Here is a 22,838-nt window from a genome sequence, read left to right on the forward strand (position 1 = left end):
CTGACCTCTGTACCTAGCAGACGTCTCTGTACCTGCCCGTAACCACCTCTGCCCCCTGTACCTGGCAACCCTGTGGGTAGGGGAGAGACTTCTCTCAGCATGAGAGGCCGGGGATGATGATTTGGCAGACGGTCAGGCTATTGCAGGAAGCAGCCTGTGTTGCACTAGGAGTCTGGTGCAGTCACATCACATGGGCCAGCTTCCTGCATGGAGTTACTGGCCCCAGTCTGCAGCACAGCCTCCTGTCCCGGTAACTTGCATCACACTGGAGCTCGGATCACACAGCCTGCAGCTAGCACATTCATAACAGGTGAGTACAAGTGTTCCCCTCCTCCGGAACACTCCCGGGAGTCCCGGCTCCCTTCACCCCGCATAATAGTGCAATAGGAAACTGTTACACAATGTGCATTATGCGAGGCTACTCAGCTACTGTAGAAATAAAATTTCCTCATGCCTTCCCAGTACATGTAGTTCCACTGGAGCTGGGCAGCAGATTGGTTGATGGCATCCTCTATGATGGACTTACTTAGGCTCTTATGAAGAGGCCACCACTGCTGCTGACACTGCTGCCGAGCACACTAGCCGCTCACACTGCCTCTCTGACTGTGCACTGCAGGATCGCCTTTACGTAACGCAACGTCTTCCATGCAGGTCGCCCCCCTGTGCCATTTTTGGACGAACGCGAATGCGTAGTACAGATTTTCACAGAGGGACACTGTAAAACCGGGAAGTCTGAACACTGACTGCAGGATTGTAGGCAAGCCTAGTACAGGTTGAGTATTCCATATCCAGAATGCTTGGGACCAGAAGTATTTTGGATATCGGATTTTTCCGTAGTTTGGAATAATTGCATACCATCATGAGATATCATGGTGATGGGACCTAAGTCTAAGGACCGAATGCATTTATGTTTCATATACACCTTATACACACAGCCTGAAGGTCATTGTAGCCAATATTTTTAATAACTTTGTGCATTAAACAAAGTTTGTGTACATACAATTCATTTATGTTTCATATACACCTTATACACACAGCCTAAAGGTCATTTAATACAATACTTTTAATATCTTTGTGTATTAAACAAAGTTTGTGTACATTGAGCCATCAGAAAACAAAGGTTTCACTATCTCAGTCTCACTCAAAAAATTCTGTGTTTCGGAAAATTCCGTATTTCGGAATATTTGTATATGGGATACTCCAACCTGTACTACAAACAGCAGCAATTATGGATGTTTTTCAGACATAAAAAAAAGGTAATTTTATGTATGAGTGCCACAAAAGGGTGATCCTTCTTAATGACAGATTAACAAAGTATTCCATGTTATAATAGGAGACATTAGCACTTCTGTGAAACTACATAATTATCCAAGCATGCCCTGCCACAGTATTAGCATGCTGTAACAACAAAAAATGTGGCAGGGCATGCTGCATATATTCTTCCAGTAAGGAGATGCAGATGCCCTTTCCAGGGACAGAGCTGGGCTCTTCCTGTCAGTAGACTCCAGTCGTTGCTGCTAAATATTGTTGGACAGAAGTGAGGTAAAATTATGCAAATGTAGAATTTCTTCATATTGGCCCTGCCCCCTCCCTACAGAACCATGATTACTGGTGTTATCTCCCCAACCTGCCCCTTCACTAGGAAGTGGGCAGATGCAGGGCTGGGTTCAGGGACACTACCTTCTGACAGAGCAGGTAAATATTGCATGCTGGAATGTGTAGTTCCACAGTAGCTTGAATGCAACAGCTTGCCTACCCCTGCTCTAGAGCACTTTAGGGTTATTCAGCGGTGAAAATAATTAATCTGTACACGTGTGGTCAATCCCTCATGTGATAAGATATGTCCAAAGTCAAAGCATAAGAAAATCTTACAATGTCTGTGTCACGATCCAGGTAATTCTTTATCAGTATTTACCTTCCAAATGCCTCCTGAGCCTGTCCCAGTGTTCCAAGCCTGGATTCCATCTGCACTGTCTGCATGCAGCACGCTGCATCTCATTGTTTCAAGTTTTTCCACTGTGATTCTGGCAGCTTCATGGTTAAACTCACATGCAAGTTACAAACAGTCTTTCCCTCCAAGTTCAAACATAGGCGCAGCCATGTTTGTTTTCATCACATGTTACTTTTCAGCCTATCAGCTGCACTCAGCTCTCTGCCTAATTATCCAGCAGCTGCACTCTAGACTCTGCTTAATCAGCCAGCCAATCCCTGCTTCCCAGCAGGTATAAATATCCTGTTCCTGGGCTGGAAAGGTGTCAGTGCTTCAACTGTCTTCAGTGATTCCAGTGTGCAGTTCTCCCATGGACTTTCTCTGCAGTACAGCCTGACTCCCAGGTGATTACACTCTGCAGTGTAACCCGACTCTCCAGTGATTAACCCTCTACAGTCTACCCTGATTCACCTGTGTCTGAACTCTGCCTTTCCAGCAGCCATTCTCCAGCTTCTTCTATAGTTCTCCAGCGATCCCCAGCATCACTTCATGCTTCACCTGTGCTTCTAAGTACAGTAGTGCATTTCTATCTGCGAACCCCAGCTTCACTCAAAGCTTACCAATGATCCCCAGCATCACTTTAGGTTTCACCTGTGCTTCTAAGTACAATAGTGCATACCACTTATACTTCAGATTACTGGTCACAACTAGTAATATTTCAGGGACTCACTTGTTAATGTTTTGTTTGGTTGCACATTATCTGACTTTTCGTTTAATAAAAGCACTTAAAGATATTCCTGTTGTCGTGGTCACGCCTTCGGGCATTTGGTATACAGCTTCTACGTATGTCCAGAAGTCCTCTCGCACCTCCTACATTCCGGTACCCATCAGCCCCTGCAACTGAGGCTTACAGTCACCAGCCCTCAGTTGTGACAGTCTGTATCTTGCACGATCATCTTAGAATAACTGTTAAAGTAAGCAGAACTTTTCCGTTTATAACAACAAGCCTTCATGTTAGATGGATGATGTTATTGTATTGCTAACATAACAAATAGGACAGAATTTCTGCAATCACATCCTCAAATAAGAGAGACTACTGAAACAAGAATCCAAGTTATGGTGGGATACTTTTGCATTACAGTAGTACATAGATCAGAACACAATCACCAAAGGTATGAATTTAAAGAAAGCTACCGTACCAGCCCACAATAGAGAAAATCCAAAATTCATTGCCAAGTGGAACAGAACTCTGAAAGACTAAAATTAATGAACATAATCATAGAACAACATAAAAAGGATCTGGAGGAAATAGGTCATGACAATGTAACTCTACAGGCCTCTTTGGAGCCATACAAACTCTCTTCAAGAAACGACTGGGGAGGATGATTATAGAAAGGGAAAAAACTAAGTTCCACAAAGGCAAGAAACAAAGGGACAAATCCAGAAACATACATACATACATACATACATACATACATATAACAATAACACAACACCTATAGGGAAAAGTAAGAACAAGACTAAAACACGCGCACGCTACCAGAAACCAGTGAAAAAGTTTAGGCATCCCATAACCAACGAACCATTGATGTACCGGCAATATATGACAGTCGGGATCCGGTCAGCATATCGGTTTCCCACCACAACCTCATACCCTCCAACATTTTACACTTAAAAATCGGTACAAATTAGAAAAGGGGGCGTTGCCACGGGTAAAAGGGGCGTCCTATACTTTCAATAGAAGTTTGGAGAGCCAAAAATCGGTACAAACATTAAAAAAAGGTACTGTACCTGCTAAAAAGGTAGTTGGAGGGTTTGCAACCTATCAGCAACCAGTGGAGAGACCTATCAGATGGCACCCAGCCAATCCAAGCACACCAAGAAGTTCATAGTAGACACCTGCACAACACATAACATCCTTGACAAAGGCACTACGTGGTGAAACGCGTTGAGCGCTTGCCTAGAAGTGGATTCATTCCCCTCATATCACAAACGCAAAGCTGCATCAGCTCTTTCCTTCTCTGGCCGGAGAGGGATGAAATCCTGCATGTTACTGCGTGAAGAAACCACGGATGATGTGACCCCGGACCTGGAAGCGCATACACCCAAGCCAGGGGAGACAAGTGGCTGCTATGCTCCCAAGCAAGACTAAGTGGGGTATCGGTGACCAGGAAGTGAGAAGCACACCAAAGTACAGGGGCGGAAGCTGAGCCGGTACAGGCACGCAGAGCGCGTCCCAGTCGTTGAATATACCTCAGGTCCGCAACCCTATACACTGACAGAGTGCTGAGCACACATATATTGCACTTGTTTTGGGGACCAGTAAGTGGGAAGCCGATAGAAGTTTTATCCCTATCCTAGACTTACATTTACAAAGTATGTTTCACATATATAGGGGAACATAGGCACTGGGTTAAGAACGTATGTCAAAGATGTTCCCCTAATAGTTCACCTGATGCCCACTCTTAAAGGGGACCCCTAATAGTGGAGTATACTACTGAGGAAGGTATACACTGAAAAGAGTAGTCACAAGTGACCAACCTCACAAGTGAACACTGTGACTATTACACTATCATTTACAGTGCAGAATCCAGTGTTATTCATTAAAGACAACCATTCACACATGTGACATAACATCACCCCATTCCGCCTTCTCACGTTCCAAAGTCACACTATACACTATCAAATTATATACTCCATGGCATGCACACAACAGACCAGTCCATCCACTCCTCCCCTCCAGATCCTCAGTTTTACCATTTGCACTTGTTTTAACTACATATCCCAGCATGCCCTGCCACAGTGTTAGCATGCTCTAACCACAACACTGGCAAGGCATGCTGCATACATTCTTCCAGTAAGGAGATGTAGATGACCACTGAGCTGAGTGGTCATCTACATGAGCTCTTCATGTCATAAGACTCCACCCCTGTTACTGCAAAATATTGTGGGGCAGGGGTGTGGTAAAATTACGCAATTCTATAATTTCTTCATATTGGCCCTGCCCCCTCCCTACAGACATTGGGAGTCAGGGGGACTATCTTCTGGAAGAGTAGGTAAGTATGGCATGCTGGAATTTGTAGTTCCATAGTAGCTAGAGTGCCACAGGTTGCCTACCCCTGCTCTAGAGCACTTCCGGGTTATGCAACGGTGAAAATAATACTGTACATCTGTACACATGTGCTCAATTCCTCATGTGATAAGATATGTCAAAAGTCAAAGCATAAGGAAATCTTCCAAAGTCTGTATTTTGCACGATCATCTTAGAATAACTGTAAAAGTATGCAGACCCTTTCTGATTATTACAACAAGCCTTCATGTTAGATGGATGATATTTTTGTATTGCTGTTTCTTCACATGTTAACCACGGTTCTACCAACTGTAGAGTTAGACAGGCTGAAGAAAATACATCATCTACTACACCATTAAAAGCCTCTGCATGTCTGCAATGATGCATTGTATGAAATCCAGGCAGATAGCTGTAATTGTCTAAGTAACTGGCACTGGGATGAATGAGACTCTCCAAAGCCTTGTACCCGCTTTCTAATATTGGGTAGTTTGTAGTTCTTAGTTGTTTTTTTTCTTGTTCAATTGCTTTGTCAAAGCTATGATATTCTGAAGCGTTATACAGGCTAGCGCAATAATCGTCTGAGAAATGGCGTACCATGTACTGCAGGCTTGCAGGCAGTACCTGGTCAACCTTGGTGACGTGACAAAAATTAAAATCGGACATTAATGGCAGATACGGTTTTAAATTGTGATAGGAGATGTTATTGGTACTGCTGATCCTCCTCAGACAGCGGGAAAGGGCTGTCGGTGATCTATAATAATCGGCCTCAGATTTGAGCACAGCATCAGCAAAACTGGAATAGTCTAAGAAAGTGGATGTTTTACAGTTGTCATGGCAACACCTGTTATCGGGGGTTATACTTAGTTTGTATGCCATGGAGTCTTTTTGAGTACCATGATTTTCATCAGTCAAAAAATTCCCCCTTTGAGCTTCTACTGGTGAGCTTCCATTTGTGTAGGTGGGATGATGCGGCGTATATTTCCCATATGAATGACAAACCTCCTTGAGGAAAGAGAAACTGTGTTGATTTTCCAAGGGGTCATAGTTATTATCCATCATTGCGATAGGTTCTCTGTTTCCTTCTAAAATGTCACAGAACATTTTGCTGATAAAATCACATTCCAGGTGGTGATCTTCTGCATTGTCATGGTCTTCATCACATTCTCTTGGCTCGTTGATTGATCTCGTGTCATCTTCTAAGGGACAGATTTCAACCGGTTTTTCAACAATAGGTAGTTCTGGTATAAAAACGATGCTTTTTAAGCCTGCATGTTCACAGGGATTATGGTAACCAGTTGCATCATAGTTTTGGTCGTTCCACTCAGCTTCACCTTGATTTCTGTACAGTAGCTTTTTATGACAATTGGTACTAAAGAAAATTGGAACAAAAAATATTTTCACAATATAATTCACATCAATTTACTGTATATACTTTATACTGTAGGTGGTATCCTATTAGCGGGTTCAGTATTAAATACCTACAATCAAAATCCCGTCAGTCAAAATCCCGACAACATCGACTGATGGTCAAAATACCGACATGGTCAAAATACCGACATTTAAAATACCGACAAAGTAAAAATACTGACATTTAAAATGTCGACAAGTCAAAAAGTCGACACAAGTGTTTAATTTTGTGTATGTCAACATAGGTCGACATGGACACAAGTGTACCGCGTCCCCTCGCATGGCTCGCGTTGGGGCATGGTGCGTTGCTGCGCTCGGCACACTATTATATTCCCCCTTCAGGTCCACTGGGATGGTAAAGTATGAACAAGTCAGTTTTAATGAAAAAGAACATGAAAAACTCATATCGACTTTTTGACTTGTCGGCATTTTAAATGTTGATATTTTGACCATGTTGGTATTTTAAATGTCATCATTTTGACCATGTCGGTATTTTGACCATCGGTCAATGGATGTCGGTATTTTGATCGTCGGGATTTTGATTGTAGGTAAATTGACCGTATCCCCTATTAGCAGCTGTACTTTACCGCTGCTAGTAGGATCGCCGGGGGCGATGATCCTATGTGCCCCGATGCCGGCTCTGTTATTGTGCGATACCGGTATTTATCTGGGATTATGCTTTGGGTTGCCTCAGGCACCCGAAGCATAATCCCCATTAAGCAGCCGGCGGAGCCGCAATAACACACGGGATCGGGGACTTATCCCCGATCCCGTGTGTTTTCATGGGATGGTGGGTCCAATTTCAGCTGACAAAAACCTCTAAATGGATACCGCAATAATAACCATCGGTCATTAATCGCGATATACGGACGTTTTTACTTTCCAAATTTGCATCGGGGCTAATTGCATAGCGCCCTAAATATGAGAATGCACAGTTAAGTAGTGTTAATGTTTCACTAACAAAAATTAATTTCTATAGATTGGGACAAGTGAAAACAGTCTTGTCATGTACTGGCAGATGGGAAAATAAGAATCTTATTCCTGTTATTACAGTGTTCTCTTCTTATATCCCTACAGCCCTACAGTAATATATAACACAGGCCAAAGCGGGCCTTACAGCGATGATGGCATTATAAAGAGAGTGCATATACAGATCATTAATTATCTGTAATGAGCCACTAAATTCCACAGTGCATATAAGTCATAGGCTGTGTACACACGGTGCAATATTTCTTTTGATTTTGATTATATGGTCAAAATCGTTAGAAAATATAGCGCATATTGCACCGTGTATATAGTCCTTGCGATGCCAATGCGCAGTCCCGCGGAATCGGCATCGCAAGGAGAAATAGACTGTGCAGGCAGCCCAACATTGACTATGTATATACATAGAGAGAGAGAGAGTCAATGTCGGGCTGTGTGGCGCATCGCGCCATGTGTACACAGCCATACAAAGATAAATAAATATAAAATTAGACAAATACAAACAAAGGTTCAGAAAATGAGCTGCAAACATGAGATAAAGGGTAGAAAGGGCCCTGCTTGTGAGACCTTAAATGCTGTCGGTACTTCCTCACAGGGAGTGTAACAGATGGTAAATGAGGATGGCGTTATAAAATTATCTACTCTTTAAAAAGTGCCAGCATATTTGAAAAGTGTGCTACAACTGCATTTGTTTTAATTATTCCTAGTGTGTCTTTTGTAATGTTTTTATTCATGAACTTTAATTTTTGCAATTTTTGGAACATTACCATAATAGCTTATTTTATAAGTGGAGTTCTCTCAGGGAATAAGCTACAGCACAGGAACTTTCAGGAAAAGAGGACATTTTGGATTCTCGTCGTTCACAAGATACAGTTATAGTAATACATTGTGAATACAACACAATTATTTAATCATTTTTATTTTATCTATTGCAAAAGCATATGCATTTGTAATCAAATTATTCTTATTGTAATCCACGTGTAACATATTTAATCTATATTTCAATGTATCTTCTTATAATCCATGGTAAAGGTTATTATTTTGTAATGCTATGGAAAAGAATTGAAATCAGTTATTTGAATACTTCAAAGGAATTATTGTAATCCATAATAGAAATCCTTAATCTGTGATCCAATGGGTGTGCTCTTTTAATCCCTGATAATTATTTTTATAATCCAGTGGAAATAAATGAAAAAAACACAAAGGGAAGAAGCCTCCCAGCCAATCACAAGCTTTTTCCCATGCTAGTAGCATTGTGATTGGTTGGTGGTTAGGGGAGTTCTCGGGATTTACTGTGCTGATCACAAAGCAATACAGATTCACTAAATCTTTATTGATATGTGGAAAAGCATAATGGGGTGATCCATTTATGTCAATAATCCATTCATTTTATATCCTATTTGTTTCTAAATGTAGCATACATATCTATCCAAATGAATGGGCCATTGGAAGGACGCTGGTTAAACCGATTGTGTTAATCTCTAGTTTCTATGTACATAATACTATTACATGGAGATCATGGGACTATTTCATAATTTCTCAAGTGTAATCAAATGATACCAACAGTCAGTGTTGGATTGGGGCATGAAGAGCTCACCGGGCTGCTCAGAGACTTCCTTAGAGACTTGGCTAACCATTAGAGAGAGCATGGTTTGGGCTCCTAGATAAATATATATAGTAAATACTGCTAGTGCATGTGCATGCATGATAACGTGCCAGAGTAATAACAGCAATGTACTGTGGAAAATACACCACAGTTCTGTGCAGTATAATGTAACATATTTATAATGAATAATTCAAGAGCATAGTCTGGAACCTGATCCCTTGAGGAGGGGGTGGCACTTGGCAGTGCGGCCTACTGGGGGTTTCCGTAGATTTAATGAAGTGCAAGATTCCATCTGAAACTTTGCAATCTGCACCTGCGCACCTTTATTGAGGTATGGCCATCGTGCTTATTTTTGCTTGCACCTTTACAGGGTGTGAATTGAAACTTTAAAGATTTCCTTGGCTGAATCCTGCGATGCATTAGTCCGATAGAACATTCCCCAATTGAATAGATTTATTTAATTTTTACATAAGCTTCCACTGAGCTGCAGCTACTGACACAATGTAGTTTTGATATTGCAGCTGATAGTAAAAGTTAATTAAACAGAAAAATATGGTTGTACTTACTAAATAGTTTTAGTACTTTTGTTCTCAATCGGTAAAATGTTGCAATTCGTGTCTGATTTTAACAGTGGTACCTAAAGAAAGACAATTATTTAAACCTCATCAGATATTAATGAACATTCATTAAAGCGTTTACAGTTGGCAGTTTGTATATTTTTATCTTTACAGGAGCACAGGCAGGATTTCTGCTTTATTTAAAAAAAATGTGTGACCAGGGCCGTAGCCAGAACTTTGTGGTCCCCAATGATTAGAGAGAGACCACTGGAGTTTTTAATATTAAGCCCATAATCGTGTCTTTGTTCATTTTCTGAACCATAGTAGTGTCTTAGTTTATATTCTTCCTCATAGTAATGCCCTAGTTCACATTACAGTATGTCACATTGTAAGGCTGCGAGTACACAACATGCAACAAAGTATTACCAATTCACATTATCACATACAGTGTTCCCAGTTCATATTATACTATATTACATTGCACTAGTTTATATTATGTAATATTTTAATACCCTCAGTCCAGTTCACTGTATTCCACATTACAATGAGCAGGACCAGGGGCATTACTACATATATTGTTGGTCCGAAGGCAAATCTTTTTATCAACCAACGGTGATAAATGTATAATACATGTAACTTTGACGTTAAATGTGGGCCCCTCTCAGCTTTGGGCCCCCATAGCAGCTGCACTCCCTGCACCTATGGTAGCTACGCCCTTGAGTGTGACCAACCCATGAAGCTATAACAAGCTGTGGTGCAGCACAGGATGGGGTTATTGGGGTGTATTCAATAGCTGTCGGAAGCTGCCGTCTTGTTGGAAAGATGGCAGCTTCCAACAGATTTCGGTCGGAAGGGGTTCCGACCTATTGAAAATGTGCAGTTTTTTTTCCGACAAGTCGGGAATTCCCGACTTGTCGGAAAACGCGTGGATCGGCAGAATAGCCACCGATCCGTGTGTTTCTATGGGAAATGAGGCCAAATCCGACAGGTTTTGGCCCCCTTTCCGACAAACTCAATCCGACTTGAAAACAAGTCGAATTGAGGTGAGGAGATGGGGATCCGTGCGGCGGGCTGTGGGGATCGGGGATGAGAGGTACCTTGACAGCCGTCCCTCTGCCAGGCACCTCTCTCCCTGCAGCGCCTCCCCCCCGCCGCCAGCTCCCCCACCCCGCCGGCCGCCGATCTCAACTCCCCCTGCCGGCCGCCGCTCTCTGCTCCCCCCGCCGGCCGCCACTCTCTGCTCCCCCTGCCGCCGCTGTCAGCGCACCCGGTAGCTGCTGGACAGGATACCGGGAACGGCCAAATCCGACAGTCAGATTTTGCTCAAATCCGACAGTCGGATTTGGCCATTCATTGAATAGCCCTTGTCTGATCCTTTTTGATAAATGCATGTTGGAATGTATCTGACACTTCATTGTGCGCAAGCCTTCTGCGCGTACATTAAAAGGGATGTGGTTACACTTCACGCCCCATTTTATGTTACGCAGGGTTTGCGTACATCCCTTCCGCAGCTGCTGGGATGGCATCGTGTGAATAGCAGGGGAGAACATTCCATCCTTTCCTCCCTGCGGCACACTACAGTCCACACATATACATCTACATGCAGTCACAAACATACATACACAGGAGTACATTTATTAAAGCTTCTACAACAGAGAAGACCATTTCAAGTTTCAGGCCTTACCCTTCGGATTATCCACAGCTCCGAGGGTCTTCACCAAGGTCGTTGAGTAAATGATGCTGCAACTGCGCATGATGGGAGTAAATATAGTCCCCTACTTGGACGATCTCCTGATAAAAGCTGTGTCCAGGGAACGTCTGCTGCTCAGCATCGATCTGACGACTCGCCTGCTTACGGCTCATGGGTGGATCCTACATTTTCAGAAATCTCACCTGGAACCTACCCAACGTTTTCAGTTCATGGGTATGATCCTGGATACAGTGTCTCAAAAGGTGTTTCTCCCAATTGTCAAGGCCTTGACTATCCAGGCTATGGTTCGCTTGGTGCTCAGTCCTCGCAGCGTATCCATACACCATACATCTTTGCATCCGATTACTGGACAAGATGGTGGCTGCTTATGAGGCAATTCAATACGGCAGATTTCATGCCCGAACATTTCAGGTGGATCTGCTGGACAAATGGTCGGGATCTCACCTTCACATGCATCAGGAAGTGACCTTTTCTCCAAATGCCCAGATTTCTCTATTATGGTGGCTACAAGTTCCTCACCTGGTGGATGGCAGGCATTTCAACATCCACTTGTGGATTCTACTGACAATGGATGCCAGCCTCTGGGTTTGGGGGGCTGTAACCCAAGGGGCCCAGTTCCAGGGGACATGGTCGAGAAAGGAATCTGCTCTGCCGATAAACATCCTGGAACTCAGGGCAATTTACAATGCCCTTCTGCAGGCTTCTCATCTACTGAAGGATCAGGCGATCCAGGTTCAGTCGGACAACGCCACGGTGGTGGCGTACATAAACTGACAAGGGGGAACAAGTAGCAGAACGGCGATGCGAGAGGTGTAAAAAATCCTCCTCTGGGCAGAGGCCAACGCAAGGGCCATCTCAGCCATATGCATTCCAGGAGTCGACAACTGGGAAGCAGACTTCCTCTGCAGGCACGACCTCCATCCGGGGGAATGGGGCCTACATCCCCAGGTGTTTCAACTGTTAATTCACCGGTGGGGCTGTCCGCAGATAGATCTGATGGCTTGTTGACTCAACAAGAAGCTATGCCATTACTGTTCCAAAACAAGGGATCCACAGGCTGTAGCAGTGGACGCACTGACGACTCCGTGGATGTACCAGTTTGTTTACCTGTTCCCTCCTCTACTGCTAATCCCAGGGATTCTCAATAGACTAAGAAGGGAAAGCGTTCAAGCAATTCTAATTGCCCTGGATGGGCCTCGATGGGCGTGGTACTCGGACCTCCTAGCCATGGCTCTGGCAGATCCCTGGCGTCTGCCGCTCCAAAATGATCTACTTCAACAAGGTCCGTTTGTCTATCCAGACTTTTGTAGGCTTGAAAGTCGAGAGGGAAATTCATGTTAGAAAGGGTCTTCCCTCCCGGGTCATTTCCACCATGGTCCAGGCCAGGAAGATGGTTACGTCAAAACATTATCATCGTATCTGGAAACAGTGTGTTTCCTGGTGTGAAGGTAGAAAGGTTTCTCCCATGGAATTTAGAATTGGTCGTTTTCTACTTTTCCTGCAAGTGGGAGTGGATATGGGCCTACGGTTAGGCTCCATCAAAGTCCAGATTTCTGCGCTCTCTATTTTCTTCCAGAAACAACTTGCCATGTTGCCAGTAGTACAGACTTTCCTAAAGGTAATTCTTCATATGCAACCGTCCTTTGTGCCTCCCACGGCTCCGTGGGACCTCAATGTGGTTCTGTCCTTTCTCCAAATGGACTGGTTTGAACCCTTACATAGGGTGGAGTTAAAATTTCTCCCCTGAAAGACGGTGATGTTATTAGCATTGGCGTCTGCCAGACGTGTCTCTGAATTGGGGGCCTTATCCTGTAAAAGCCCTCATTTGATATTTCATGCAGACAGGGCGGAACTTAGGACCCGTCTTCAGTTTTTGAAGAAAGTTATGTCAGCTTTTCATGTGAATCAACCTATCGTGGTTCCAGTGTTGTCTGACACTTCCGTTGGTCCTGAGTCCTTGGATGTGGTCAGGGCTCTGAAGATTTATGTCAAAAGGACGACCCACCATCGGAAATCTGACTCGCTGTTTGTCCTTTACGATGCCTCCAAGATTGGTCGACTGGCTTCAAGCAATCTATTGCTCACTGGCTCCGGTTGACCATTCAACAGGCATATACTTCGACGGCGGCTCTGCCTTTGCCGACGTCTATTGAGGCTCACTCGACAAGGTCGGTGTGGTATTCCTGGGCGGCTGCCCGGGGTGTCTCAGCCCTACAATGGTTGGGCTGCAACTTGGTCTGGTTCGAACACATTTGTTAAATTCTACAGGTTCAATACCTTGGCCAAGGATGACCTACAGTTTGGTCAGGCGGTTTTACAGGGGTCACAGCACTCTCCCACCCATTTGGGAGCTTTGTGACTTCCCCATGGTACTAAAGTACAAGACCCCAGTATCCACTAGGACGTAATAGAAAATAGGAATTTAATACCTACCGGTAATTCCTTTTCTCCTAGTCCGTAGTGGATACTGGGCACCCGCCTCAGTGCTTTGTTCCTGCTTACCTGTGTAAGTATTTGGTTGGACCGGCGTTGCGGTCCCTTATGTTGTTGGGATGGCTGTGCTATCCTGGTTAGGTTGGTGTTGCTATCCTCTGTTCTGATTAGCGCCCTCCTTTCATTTCTGGTTGTGTGTTGGTTTGTTGCCTCATCGCTGTTGTATTGTTCTTCTCTCATGTTATGCCCGTCTCCTCAGGCACAGTTTCACTAGACTGAGTCTGGTAGGAGGGGCATAGAGGGGACGAGCCAGAACACATATACATACCCTAAAAGGTTTTAAAGGGCCGGGCTCCAGTGGACCCGATCTATACACCATGGTACTAAAGTACAAGACCCCAGTATCCACTACGAACTAGGAGAAAAGGAGTTACCGTTAGGTATTAAATTCCTATTTTCTAACCAGACAGAAAATCTGGCTATGTATGGGAGCAAGTGACAATCTCACATACATTACCAGTTGGCTGGTTGGAAAGATAATGTTTAGATGTGTGACCAGCTTTAGCTAAGTATGGTGCAGGTGCTTGTTAATGATCGTTGCTAATGATGAGTTGTAGGTGATTGCACCCAGTCATTATATTAACCACCAGTTTGGACTAACCTGTGATGTATGCAGCAAGGTAAACACCAGGTGACTTTTCCCAGGATCTGGGATATTATTCCACCATCTCTTCTTATAGCTGTTAATAAATATTGGAATTACAGTAAAAAAAACAAAACACTGATTTAGGAGAACAATTGGCAACCGTACAATGCTTAGATAGATTCTATAATAAGTAAAAGAAAGCCAGCAACACATTATTTTATATAAATATAGAATATTCATTGTTGTTTATTTATACACTGTAGTGTCACCATATTATGCAGCACTGATCAGAAAATCATTGACATTCAATACTGGTCAACTGAAACCTACTGTCTACATCATTTATCACACAAGCACATGCACTAGGGTCCTTTTATGTGAGCAGTCATGTAACCTACGGGTTGCAGTTATGTGACCGACGCCAGAAGACTGACGGTCACTACACCTCCCCCTACATCCCGCCCCCTCACCATCCCGACGGTCGGCATGACGACCAACAGGCTCTATTCCTGCTTCCACGACACCCACAGAATGGGAATAGAACCTGTGACATGGGCAGCTCGCTACCGAGCCCACAAGGGGCTTGCTGCACTCAAGGACAAAGCTATATCATCTAGCTGCCAGAGAACACCCAATTCACTCGGAAGAAGGCGGCAGCGGATGGCCCCTGGGAGACTTGCCTACTTTTCCTGGCTGTCAGGAGAGCCACCTCAGATTTGAGAGTCTTTCGGGAGAGAATGCAACTAATTTCCACTAACGGAATGATACTGCAGCTTGGGCTAACCATGCCTCTCTGGCCAAACTTAGCACTTCAGCCAACTAATTTGTAGCACAGCTGTAGTCTGTTATGTCGGGTACACATTAGAGCCATCTTGGCCTGATATGTAGTTTCAGAATCAGAATGATATATTGGCTGGATCGGGCAGTGTGTACCCTCAATCTGCGCACCCTCACGGTTACAATACGATATTGTCCGGTCAGCCATGCTACATGGCCAACCGGATGATATGACATGCGGCGCCGTGCAATGTAATGACATCATCACATCATTCTGATGTGTATCGGCATATTGTCCGTGTACACATCACTTCAGTGAGTACCCGGCTTTAAGATGACTGCAAACAAAGCTGTGAGGGAACATCTGCCAATTGTATTTACCAACATATCCAGTCATTATTCAGTTTGGAATATTATCAGATACAATCAGCAGCATGTGGTTCTCCATCTGAAGGCCCAAAATGTAGGGCAGTACAGATGGTGCAATGGTTAGCATTACCGCCTCACAGCACTGACCTCATGGGTTTGAATCTCACCACGGCCCTAACTGTGTATATTCTCGCTGTGCTTGTGTGGGTTTCCTCTGGGTACTCCATCTTCCTCCCACAATCCAAAAATATACTGGTAGGTTAATTGGCTCACAACAAAAATTAACCAAATTTGCCTATAACTGATCTATCACTGAGCTTTGTGATTTAATATCATTATTAACATTATTAATATTGGTATAACCTGGGTGTCGTATATTTTGTTGACATTCATTTTGACAACACTGATGAAATGTCCCTGTTGGTCTTATTGTGACTTACCTGTTACTACGGATCCGGAGGCTTGAGTGTTGTCTTCCGCATACTGCAGATAGCTAATGAGGGCTTCCGGCAGATCTATGGCACTTCCGGAGGTGAATATTGCTAACCCCTATCCCTCCCCTTATTGCCTAAACCTCCGCTGGCGTTCCATGCAGAATGTTGGCGTTTCATGTGTCATCATTGTGAACATGTATTTGGGGGAATACCGCAGCGGTATGTAGTAGGTATTAAGTATCAATGTAGTAACCAAAATAGAAAGATAGAGAGAAAACCCAGTTTTCTAATTTTTATTTGGTGGTGCACCCTGAGTCAATATAGCAACTTGAGACAGCAAAAGGGAGAAAAAAGAGACTTAACTTAGAATAATGTATGAAATATTAAAGATTAGTATAAAATTTAACTTTTATTAATAACACAAAGATAAAAAGTAGTCAGTGGTCAATGAAATTGAGATAACAATAAAAAAAAATGAAATAAGTAGCAATCAATTGCTGATACTAGATAGAACAATGAAATACTAAAATACAATTAGTAATAATCAAATGCTAATATTAGCATGATAAATTCCGTCTGCCGAAGTCCAGAGTGTCGTAAGGGATTAACCCAGATAGGTTAAGAGACAGATGAGACTCCTAAATATACTAGCCCTGCGTTAATATGCGATTAGAATACCTGATAGAGATTTGGGTATATACAGGCAAATGAACGTGATGTACCCAGCTGTCATGAGGAAAAAGAGAACAGTAGGAAATAAGATGGCAGAGTGAATCTGGTGTCAGTGTTAGACTCTGAGCGTAATAGGCCAGTCTAAACTCTACTAAACTGAGTCTTCCTCAAGAGTCGCCCACTTGAGTACTGACCCAGCCCAACACCGATTAGCTTCCAAGATCGGACGGCTTTGGGCGTTACCAGTGTGGTATGATAGTAGAGAAGAAATAAACAATAATCGGATGCTCTGGAATCACTGATGAGAGTTCACGAATTTTACAGCATCAAAAGAAAAGACAACGGAGATAAGATGGATCTGCTGCCAATGTTAGACTGGGGTGATCCCTGAATCAATGGTGAGAGCCCATGAAAGATAGATAAAGGCTGAAAAAAAGTGAAAGAAGCATATGACCAATAATACTGTAGCAATAAAGTATCAAATCTCGTTAATATGTTATCAGCTGCTGTAATAAAGCAAAATATTGTAACATTCTTGAATCAGCTGGTTGGATTGATATTGAATAACTGATCATTTCTAGAGCAGTATTGTTCTGAAGCCAGATATAGGAGTCTAACAAGTATCTAAAATGGAAGGTAAAAGCCCAAAAGGGAAGAATAACAATGTAGCAAATGCACCGATAATGACTGTGAACCTATGATATGTACTTTGAGGTTTCCACAACAGTGATACTCATGTAGCATGTAGCAGATAGAAGTATTTGAAAGTATCTATAGTTGAAAATATAAGTCAAAGGAAAGAATAACAATGTAGCGAATGCACAGACAGTAGCTATGAAGCTGTGAGTGCATATAAACAATACAAATGAATGTCTGCAAAGATAGGTATAGTCAAATTAGATAGATAACTCCAAACATGACAAGTATTGTTCTTAATAGTTAGGTGCTAGTTAGCACATAGGCATATGTGCATATACAATAATATTTTGATGAACTGATAGTTGCTGGGGAAGCTGATAAATATGGAGAAAACAGTCCACGCAGATGATAATTAGATAATTCTACCATTAAAGATAGGACAAACTTGAAATGTAGACAATGAATATTTGAGAAATACTGATATTACCAGTAGCGATTGTCAGATGGAATGTCCTGAATCATATTACATTGTATCACCGTCAGTGAGGGAAATGAACGTGGCGGCCAGGGCCGGTGCTAGGGCGTTCAGCGCCCCCCTGCAAACTATAATTTTGCGCCCTCCCATAACTGAAAAAGGCACAACGCTCGCCAAAGGCATTATATGAAGAATAATCTGGAACCAGGCGTTACAAGCATGCTTCTGGTGGAAGATGAGAAGACCACCCGTTGAGGCACAGCACATTTGAACACCTCCATGTACAGTAGTTTTTATTAAGGCTATGGGCAGGATGTACTAAGATATTACGTTGCGCTTATAGCCCTCTTACCGCTCCAATGCGGTGTTATCGCAGTGACCCCAACAGACACGTACACACCACACAGATTGTCCCTTTCCTACACCCTGGCGTGACAGCACCGTGCACAGCAGAGGCATTACATGCAGACTGCGCCGACATGGCGGCTCTCATTACACCGGGGTGAGTGACCCAGGGACGTATTATAGATCCGTTCTCAGGCGCTACATTTGGTAACAGTCTGGGGCCTAGCTCAGACTGATCCCGTCATACCCCGATCGGAAGGAAGCAATGCTGGGCACCACAGTGACATTACACAATAGGAAGGGGAGTGTCGCCCAGGTGGATAGATGCGCCTTTGACTGGCCATGGCTCCATGACTTCCCATCATCCGCTCACTCGCTGCCGCCTGCAGCCAGCACTGGGCGGGAAGAGTGTGTGTGGCTCTGGTGTCGCTGCGTGGCCGGGAAAGGAGGAGGCTGTGGAGAGAGCAGGAGATGGTGGAAGAGGGGGGGATGTTTGCTCCTGGGTGTCCTCACTTACCAGGGAGGGGAGAGGTGGGAGGCGGCAGTGCTGCTCCGGGGGAGTAGGAGGCGGAGGGTGGGGGCTTCGGAGCAATAAGAGGGCTATTAGCACAGTGCAACCAGCTCAGTGCAGTGTAACATATTAGTACATCCCGCCCTTGTGGTCCAGATGGTGGTTCAGCGTATAGTGAAGGCCACACAGGAAAAGGAAATTAAGTCACAATGTCCTTGGAGAAAATTTCAAGCACTACTTTGGATGGACTTAATAGAAACATAGAAATGGCAGATGATAGTGTGCATAACACAAATCAATGCCGTAACTAGACATTTTAGCGCTGTGTGCAAGAAACGGCATTGGTGCCCCCCACTTTATGTAAAATAGGGCAGCGCGAGCCGTAGGTACGCGCAAAAAATATAGGGCTTCATGGGGAAGGGGTGTGGCCGCAAAATAATACCAATTCATATTACGGTGCGCAGTAGTCTACATTATTCAAGTTACGCCGCACAGTAGCGCCACTACACCAGGTAGAGACCCTTTTACACATTACGGCGGACAGTCCCCCTTTTTACACATTACGGCAGACAGCGTCCCCTTTTTACACATTACGGCAGACAGCGTCCCCTTTTTACACATTACGGCAGGCAGCGTCCACTTTTTACACATTACGGCAGGCAGCGTCCCCCTTTTTACACATTACGGCAGACATTGTCCCCTTTTTACACATTATGGCAGACAGCGTCTCCCTTTTTACACATTACGGCAGACATCATCCCCTTTTTTACACATTATGGCAGACAGCACCTGTTTACACATTACAGCAGACAGCGTCCCCTTTTTACACATTACGGCAGACAGCGTCCCCTTTTTACACATTACGGCAGACATCGTCCCCTTTTTACACATTACGGCAGACAGCGTCCCCTTTTTGCACATTACGGCAGACAGCGTCCCCCTCTTTACACATTACGGCAGACAGCATCCCCATTGTTACACATCACGGCGGACAGCGTCCCCATTTTTACACATTACGGCAGACAGCGTCCCCCTTTTTACACATTACGGCAGACAGCGTCCTCTTTTTACACATTACGGCAGACAGCGTCCCCTTTTTACACATTACGGCAGACAGCGTCCCCTTTTTACAAATTACGGCAGACAGCGTCCCCTTTTTACACATTACGGCAGACAGCGTCCCCTTTTTACACATTACGGCAGACAGCAAAATTGCAAAGCCTTCTCCTAATAGGATAAAACTGTATAAACTATTAAAAGAGCACAATGTTTTTATGTTTGACATACAGTAGTACACATGTGGGAGCTGCTGTGTCTACTACATACCTGGGTAGGACACTTTGGAGAACTGGGGAACAAAGCATTCCATTTAAACAAGTGGTAAATGACAGCTACTGCATCAGAAGTAATCACAGGAGGGACATTGACTTCCATGCCACATCACTATTTCATCCATATAACAGTTCTGGTTCCCTAAAGCGTACTTACAATCGCTGGCTGGCAAGATCACTCTGTAGGTGCCTGGTCCAGTGTAGCTGCGCCCCCGTAGGCCCTGTGTAGCCCCGCCCCCTCAACACAGCGTAGCTCCGCCCCCTAACAGCCGAACACTGCCGCTGTCACAGGGGAGTGGGGAGGAGGAGGCTACAAGTTGCCGGCGCCGCTGTCTGTCAGTGTGAAAGGCACAGCAGCCGGCTGCAGAGGGGACAAGCGCTCAGCAGGGATGCAAAGCAGGGGGAGCGCCTCTCCAGTCCGGCGCCTACCTGCTTTGCATCCCTATTCTGAGTGGGTGGCACCGGGCCTGGTGGCGGCCGTGCTGGAAAGGTACAGGGCGCAGGTGGATATGGATGTCTCGTGCTGCAGTCGGTCTGTGGCAGCGAATATCAGATGGAAAGTCCTATAGCCAAAGGCAGTGTGTCCCCATCAGTAGAGGATGGTGCGTGGCCGCCCGGTTGGAAAGCACAAACCGCGGACAGATGTGGACGTCCTGTGATGCAATAGGACTCTCTGGATCAAGGGCTAGATCATGGTCTGGGAGAGCCCCAACCTCGTAGCGCAATAGGTCACAGTCGTTCTGGAGATGGATGACGCTTCTGGGCTGGAAAGGCGTCGGGCAGCGACAGGTGAAGGGGTCGGAAGACGCGTTTCACCCGTATACCGGGCTTGATCACTTCCTGATCCTTCTTGGAAGCTAATCGGTGTAGGGCTGGTGTAGGGCTGGGTCAGTACTCAAGTGGGCGACTCTTGAGGAAGACTCAGTTTAGTAGAGTTTAGACTGGCCTATTACGCTCAGAGTCTAACACTGACAGCAGATTCACTCTGCCATCTTGTTTCCTACTGTTCTCTTTTTCCTCATGACAGCTGGGTACATCACGTTCATTTGCCTGTATATACCTAAATCTCTATCAGGTATTCTAATCGCATATTAACGCAGGGCTAGTATATTTAGGTGTCTCATCTGTCTCTTAACCTATCTGGGTTAATCCCTTACGACACTCTGGACTTCGGCAGCCGGAATTTATCATGCTAATATTAGCATTTGATTATTACTAATTGTATTTTAGTATTTCATTGTTCTATCTAGTATCAGCAATTGATTGCTAAGTATTTCATTTTTTTGATTGTTATCTCAATTTCATTGACCACTGACTACTTTTTATCTTTGTGTTATTAATAAAAGTTAAATTTTATACTAATCTTTAATATTTCATACATTATTCTAAGTTAAGAGTGCGCCCACAAAAGTCTCTTTTTTTCTCCCTTTTGCTATCATTGTGAACATGTCAACATTTTGCAATGCCAACATGCTTAATGTCAACATCATGACTGTCAAAATTATACATATGTAGCCTCCGCTATCTTGGCTGGCTGAGGCGTTAGTCACGATCGGGCATACGCAGCATGCCTGGGCGCAAGGAGGCGTGCCTAGTCGTAGGGAGGCGCACAGAGCGTTTGGCGTTACCTTTGAGTGTAATACCTGCGATCATCCACCAGATGTCGCTTTTTAAAATCACAAGTGTGCATGCGTGTGGTCTCCATTAAAATACAATACTGAACTACAGCGTAAGAACTACTTTACTGGTGCGTCTCATTTCACTACAATATGCTACAGTATGTCATACAGTATATAACAATGGTGGTCATTCCGAGTTGATTGCTAGCTGCATTTGTTTGCAGCACAGCGATCAGGCTACAAAAACGTCAGTTCTGCGCATGTGTATGCGGCGCAATGCACACGCGCGACGTACGGGCACAACGAACGATGCAGTTTTGCACAGGGTCTAGCGATGCATTTCAGTTGCACTGGTTGCCGCAGAGTGATTGACATGAAGTGGGCGTTTCTGGGTGACAACTGACTTTTTTCAGGGAGTGTTCGGAAAAACGCAGGCGTGCCAGGGAAACCGCAGGTGTGCTGGGCAAACGCTGGGCGGGTGTGTGACGTCAAATCCGGAACTGAATAGTCTGAAGTGATCGCAAGCGCTGAGTAGGTTTTGAGCTACTCTGAAACTACACAAAATAGTTTTGCAGGCGCTCTGCGATAAAAACGTTTGCACTTCTGCTAAGCTAAAATATACTCCCAGTGGGTGGCGGCATAGTGTTTGCACGGCTGCTAAAAACTGCTAGCGAGCGATCATCTCAGAATGACCCCCAATATATACAGTACAGACGCAAATAGTACAGCATATACAGATGCAAACAAACGCGTTACAGGTACAGTATGGTCTATTGATGATATGTGAGCATCCGAATCTCTTAGTATTAAGTATAATGGGGAGAGATAAAAGCTCCTCCCTAAGTTCCTGGATGCCAAATCACTGTACTTAGCATCTCTGTACAGTATTTTGTATTTGAGTACTAAATAGCACGAACAGCTTGTAACTTACAATACTCTGTGGTAAAGGCTGCAGCTGCAAGTGTTATCTTTCTAAGCATAATGGGGAAAGATAAAAGCTCCTACCTAAGTTCCTGGATGCCAAATCACCATGCTTAGCATCTCTGTACAGTATTTTGTATTTGAGTACTAAATAGCATGAACAGCTTGTAACGTACTCTGCTGTAATGGCTACATCGGCAAGTGTTATCTTTCTAAGTATAATGGGGAGAGATAAAAATGCCTCCCTAAGTTCCTAGATGCCAAATCTCCGTGCTTACCATCTCTATACAGTATTTTGTATTTGAGTACTAAATAGCATGAACAGCTTGTAACGTACTCTGCTGTAAAGGCTACAGCGACAAGTGTAATCTTTCTAAGTATAATGGGGAGAGATAAAAACT

General features: G+C 44.2%; 1 protein-coding gene and 1 pseudogene across 1 annotated transcript in view; both read right to left on the reverse strand.

The window, feature by feature from the left end:
* Nucleotides 1–942: 942 nt before the first annotated feature.
* Nucleotides 943–22,838, reverse strand: part of IL4R (interleukin 4 receptor) — a 378,782-nt gene continuing 356,886 nt past the window's right edge. Inside the window, exons 8-10 of the mRNA XM_063934581.1 lie at nucleotides 14,360–14,438; nucleotides 9,564–9,634; nucleotides 943–6,369 (exon numbers count right to left, since the gene is read on the reverse strand). Of these exons, the coding sequence (XP_063790651.1) occupies nucleotides 5,115–6,369; nucleotides 9,564–9,634; nucleotides 14,360–14,438 (1,405 nt within the window). The 3' untranslated portion in view covers nucleotides 943–5,114. The remainder of the gene's footprint in view (nucleotides 6,370–9,563; nucleotides 9,635–14,359; nucleotides 14,439–22,838) is intronic.
* On the reverse strand, nucleotides 16,742–16,860 carry LOC134946387 (5S ribosomal RNA; annotated as a pseudogene).

This window comes from Pseudophryne corroboree, chromosome 7 (assembly GCF_028390025.1).
Source record: "Pseudophryne corroboree isolate aPseCor3 chromosome 7, aPseCor3.hap2, whole genome shotgun sequence".
NCBI lineage: Eukaryota > Metazoa > Chordata > Amphibia > Anura > Myobatrachidae > Pseudophryne > Pseudophryne corroboree.